Below are 6,012 nucleotides of genomic sequence, written 5' to 3' on the forward strand. Positions count from 1 at the left end.
TGTGCTTCAAATGTGCTTTATGTAGTGACAATATCAGTGAGGTGTATTCATGGATGCCAAGGGAAGCCAGGCTTCCCCCAAAAATGTAAAGAAAAAAACACAATTATTTATCTTTCTATCACACCGGAGAATGCATCCGAGCGAGTGCATCCGCCCCCCTGTCTCTGTATGTGTAGGCCATCTAACTAATGTTGTCTAATCAAAAATAGTATGACATCATTGTCYCCTGTATGGCCTCCCTTGATAAAAAAAAAAAAGTGTACAATAATAGCCCATGTTGAGCTAACTGAGCAAGCTCAACTGTGAATGGTGTCAAGGGAAGCCAGTTTGGATTTGGCTTCACTCTAATCACATCACATGGAGAGCAATACCTAATTGGTCTTGTCTACACTTGACACMTACATGTGACTTTTGCTATCAGACTACGAAGCTCGTATTGTGCGGATTTCCCATCAGTCTTGATGAAATCAGGCTACTGAAAGCACGTACAGTGGGGGACTTCAGCACTCAGCACTCCTCCCACAAGTCTCAAGAAAACTTGTGTTTTGGGACAGAGGCACCTTTTCATTATAACGTTGGAGGAAATGCATTCCTAGTGTACGGGGAACGTGTTTGCTGGCCTCAAATGCTAGCCAGCTAGTTAATATGAAGAAAAACTATTTTTAGGGGGCTAGAGTTATGCTAACTCGTTTGCAATCCCTTTAGCGTTGCTTGCTATCTTGCTGGCTAGCTACAGAGGTTAGCTGGCTACTTAGCTACAATAGTTAGCTACTGCCATCAGTTGTTGTTGTGTTAGGGTGCGTTCGTAAATTCACTCTGGCTATCTACTCCGATTTCAGTGCACTCTCATCTGAGTGTGCCAGAGCGCAGAATAATTGATGAATTTACCAATCCACAACACCTGTTGAATATGACCGGTGTCAGTAAACGTAGGCAATTTTTTAAAACTCAATTGTTGCCAGCAACACAGTTAGTCACCAACGCTCTAGACAACATTAAAAAACAACCTAACCACTTCTACTAGGGTGAGCAAAATGGTCAGAGTGAGGTGTCTATCATTTGTGTGTGGAAGTAGCTAGCCAACTTTAGCCAGTTAGCTTGGGTGCTTGACTGCTGTTGTGAGGTCAGAATGCTCAGATCAACCATACTCCTCAGCCAGATCGTCCAGTGTGTGCTCTGAACGCTCACACTCTGAAATTATAAATGGCTCATTTGACAAATTCCAATACTTTGAATTTATGAAGCCCAGAGCGCACTCTGGCACTCCAGAATGAATTGACGAACACACCCTTTTTATCATATTTAGCCTATTCCACCATTTGTAGAATACATACTGGCATTTGAATATAGTAACGGACACAACGGACACAATGTGAACATGGTGGGCACATTTATATGTAAATGAAGAGGCATGACTTGTTCGGAATTGCATGATCAGAACTCCATTATCAGAATACAAAAGCTGCATGAACTGTTAAGTGTAGACACGGCTATTGACAGAAACAACTTGAATTATTGCATCTCATTGTGTTGTTGTCCTCCGGTGACTAGCTAGCTAAAATTGTCCCTTTTCTAAATTCGCCATGGATGGAGATAGGGATTTGGACTTGTGATTTTACTTAATTCTCCGTACTGGCAAATGATTACGAAGGTGATTCTGATCCAGCCATAAATTCATACATTGTGCCCTTGGCCTGAAAGCATGGAAGTTCGATATGTAGCTAGCTAGAAGTAGAAGGCTAATGTTAACTAGCTAACATTGCTCATGAAAGGAATTTAGGCTAGCGAGCATGCATTTTAGCCAGGTAGCCTAGAACAACAAAAAAATAAAGGCGTGTACTGTATGACAGAATCATAGACCGTTTCATCGACATGAAGAGAGGATTGCGGTATTCTGTTTTTTCTACTTGCATGAATACACACACACAGAGACAGAAATCAGAACCATGGACAGCCACATCATATTTAGCTTATGTTGATTGAACTAAATTGTTTTTGGTATCTTTAAGTTATCACTGTATTAGACTAAGCAGAGGTGATTTGATGATGTTGAAATTGTGAAGTTGAAATGTTGCCGGAATAGGGGAGGCAGCTACTGTTTTCTTTGCGATTTGGGATAACTTTCCAATAGTTGTTTAGTACTCCGAAAATGTCAGAAACTTTAACTTGCTTGACCATGCTGTAGGTCATGTAACTGTTTGTTCCATGCAATATGCTTTGTGGACTTCACCGGACAGAGGTTGCTCTCTGTATAATGTTTCAGGTAATGCAGATTGCAGACTGCAGGCAGGCTCAGGGGCGGGCAGAGTGGTCAGGCAGGTGGGCTCAGAGTCAGGACAGTCAAGGGTCAAAACCAGGAGGGCAAGAAAAAGCGAGACTGGGAAAAGCAGGAGCTGAGACAAAACACTGGTTGACTTGACAAACAAGACGAACTGGCAACAGACAAACAGAGAACACAGGTGTAAATACATAGGGGATAATGGGGAAGATGGGCGACACCTTGGAGGGGTGTGGAGACAATCACAAGGACAGGTGAAACAGATCAGGGTGTGACACTGATTTTTTGATGAAACAAAGGTGTGGTTGAATTTATTCTATCACTGTGTCTTCTTACTGTCTCTGCCTTTAGGCCTATATATCACGGTGGCAAGGCAGGTGAACTAACAGGTTACAGAGCAAACAAAGGTTGTAATATGGCTTTTTTTCTGACTTGGCTTCCCCAGTGATTTTGCTCAAGCACCACTCTACACGCACAGAAGAACAGAAGGCATTTGAAACGTATCTGTTTATTTAAACATCAGGTACATGTAGGACCTAGCTACTAACGTCTTGTGGATTAAACATGTCTAATGTAACATACATGTATAAAGGCAATTCAATAATACACTGAGTCTGACTTTATAACCCCTCCCTCAATCTTTTGGTGTCACTGTGCCATTAGCTACTGTGGCTTGTATTACAGTAATTCTTATTCTTTGCTGTGTTCAGGCCTTGACTTGGGCAGGAGCTCACTGGAGCTGAGTACCAGCATCTCAAATGTTCTACTGCTTGGGCTCCTGTTCCTCTTATAGAATATTATCTCAAATGTATTGTGGAGCTCCTGCACCTAAATATAAACAGTACCAGCACCCAAAATGATTACAGGAACCTATTTCAGTCCAAGTCAAGCACTGCCTGTGTTAATAACAGTCTATCTGCATTTGTTCATAAGAAACAGTGAGAAACACTATCAGTCAATCAGTGTTTAAATCATTTCTCATCTTCCCATTTATGAGTGGCAAATTATGGACCGATCCAAATAAAGGGCCACTGTCAGATTTCCATGGCTGTCACGCTCCTGGCCTCAGACGACCCCGTCCCCACAGACAAGGCAGCTTGTGATTGGCTTTCATCACAGCGATGAGGTTGCAGGAGTCTGGCTTGCGGATCACATCACACCAGTCAGGGTAGTGCACGGGTTGAGATCCACTGTGAGGAAGGTAAAGACATTAATAACACACTTTGTTCTATCAACCGTCAATACAATCAAACAGTGTCAATGCCAGGGTGTGTATTGTGATGTAAAAGGCTACAGTGTGATGGTCACACTTACTGATCACAGCAGCCCACTCCAAATGGATCCATACAGACACACTGGTAACAGTCCTTGGTCATCCAACTCTCACCTATTCCATACACTTGGCCCATGTACTCACAGCTTCCTATAAGACACATACACACACACACATGGTTAATACACTCACACGCACACACATACTGTACACACATACCACATACTGTACACACATACACGCACCTTTGGTATTGAAGTAGCACTCCCCACTGTTGTAGACAGATAAACAGGGCATAGTGACACTCAGGATGAAGACTAGAGCCAGCAGCATCATCCTCATCATCCTCACTGGGTCTGTCATCATTGTCTGTGGATGAGGAACCAACTTAACAGCCAGACAATGGTCAGTCCATAGGGTTTAGTGTGGTGCATAGAACCAACATGGTCAATTATGATGAAAGAAAGGTATACTGTACACTCTTAGAGTTAAGGCTATAGAAAGGAAATCAGTTCATTCAATTTTATACAAATGCTCCCTCTCTCTGTTCATCTATCACTCTCCCTTAATCTGTCTCTTTCTCTCTTTTCCACACTCACCATCTTTAATTCTCTTTTTCCATCTCATTTACCACTCAAAGATCCCTCTGTTTATTTGTTGTGAAACTCTCGCACGTCCTCCTCTTTCTCCCCCTCTATCTTCGGTTTCTCTTCTTGGACAAAGTCTTCAGCTCCTGATGTCTTCTGTCTCTCTGTCCAGTATTCCTTATCCCTCCTCTCCCTCAGCCTGTCTCCCTTGGTGTCAGTCTTGGACTGTGGTGTGGTCTGTTCAGACTCAGATATTTATACAGCACCTCCATCTCATCAGCTCTGTCCCCCTCTCCTAACTCTATAGGTCCATCTCTCTCTCTCTTTATGGTTATCCTTCTATGCCTTGGACACACACACACACACACACGCCGTTATGACTTGCCTTCGTCATCTCCTCTTGTTTCCCTGCAGTGATTGTCCCTGTGCAAACAGTGTGGACTCACTCAGATAACAGTTGCCCCAGGAAGCAGTTATAAGACCATTTTTATGGATCCCCCAAACTGACTGTAACATTGGTTTCAGAGAGTTAAACCACTTGTGATCATGTGGCTTCAGAGAGTTAAACCACTGCTGATCATGTGGCTTCAGAGAGTTAACCACTGCTGATCATGTGGCTTCAGAGAGTTAAACAACTGCTGATCATGTGGCTTCAGAGAGTTAAACCACTGGATCATGTGGCTTCAGAGAGTTAAAACCACTGGTGATCATGTGGCTTCAGAGAGTTAAACCACTGCTGATCATGTGGCTTCATAGAGTTAAACCACTGCTGATCATGTGGCTTCAGAGAGTTAACCACTGCTGATCATGTGGCTTCAGAGAGTTAAACAACTGCTGAACATGTGGCTTCAGAGAGTTAAACCACTGGTGATCATGTGGCCTCAGAGAGTTAAACCAGCTGAGTGATCATGTGGCTTCAGAGAGTTAAACCACTGGTGATCTCTATCAATGTAGCTGTTTAGTAACCATTAACCTATGCCATCATGGGACAGCAGATGAGTGTTTGGTTTCTGTGCATGTTGGTGTTTTTGGTTTGCGTTTGTATGTGTGTGTGTGTGCACCCTTGTGTGTTTATGAGGGAGGGAAAGTCATTAAGAGAAGGTGTCTGCAATATTTGAGGGACCATGTTGTAAGACCACATAAAATGACCACTCAGTATACCAGACGTACTCCTATAGCTCCTTCCACCAGCCTCCTCTGCTATATACAGTTGAAGTTTCCATACACTTGGGTTGGAGTCATTAAAACTCGTTTTTCAACCACTCCACAAATTTATTGTGAACAAACTAGTTTTGGCAAGTCGACTGTGCCTTTAAACAGCTTGGAACATTCCAGAAAATTATGCCATGGCTTTAGAAGCTTCTGATAGGCTAATTGACATCGTTTGAGTCAATTGGAGGTGTACCTGTGGATGTATTTCAAGGCCTACCTTCAAACTCAATGCCTCTTTGCTTGACATCATGGGAAAATCAAAAGAAATCAGCCAAGACCTCAGAAAAAAAATGTGGACCTCCACAAGACTGATTCATTCTTGGGAGCAATTTCCAAACGCCTGAAGGTACCACGTTCATCTGTACAAACAATAGTACGCAAGTATAAACACCATGGGAGCACGCAGCCATCATACCGCTCAGGAAGGAGACGCATTCTGTCTCCTAGAGATGAACGTACCTTGGTGCGAAAAGTGCAAATCTATCCCAGAACAACAGCAAAGGACCTTGTGAAGATGCTGGAGGAAACAGGTACAAAAGTATCTGTATCCACAGTTAAACAAGTCCTATATCGGCATAACCTGAAAGGCCGCTCAGCAAGGAAGTGCTGGACTGCTCAAAAACTGCCATAAAAAAGCCAGACTATGGTTTGCAACTGCACAT

General features: G+C 43.0%; 1 protein-coding gene across 1 annotated transcript; it reads right to left on the reverse strand.

The window, feature by feature from the left end:
* Nucleotides 1-3,317: 3,317 nt before the first annotated feature.
* Nucleotides 3,318-3,884, reverse strand: msmp2 (microseminoprotein, prostate associated 2). The gene is made up of 3 exons (XM_070443819.1): nucleotides 3,797-3,884; nucleotides 3,593-3,701; nucleotides 3,318-3,468 (listed from the first exon to the last, which is right to left on the reverse strand). Exons 1-3 carry the CDS (start codon nucleotides 3,882-3,884, stop codon nucleotides 3,330-3,332), a joined length of 336 nt encoding a protein of 111 aa, XP_070299920.1. The 3' UTR covers nucleotides 3,318-3,329.
* Nucleotides 3,885-6,012: the final 2,128 nt, after the last annotated feature.

Source organism: Salvelinus sp. IW2-2015, linkage group LG6.1 (assembly GCF_002910315.2).
Source record: "Salvelinus sp. IW2-2015 linkage group LG6.1, ASM291031v2, whole genome shotgun sequence".
Lineage (NCBI taxonomy): Eukaryota > Metazoa > Chordata > Actinopteri > Salmoniformes > Salmonidae > Salvelinus > Salvelinus sp. IW2-2015.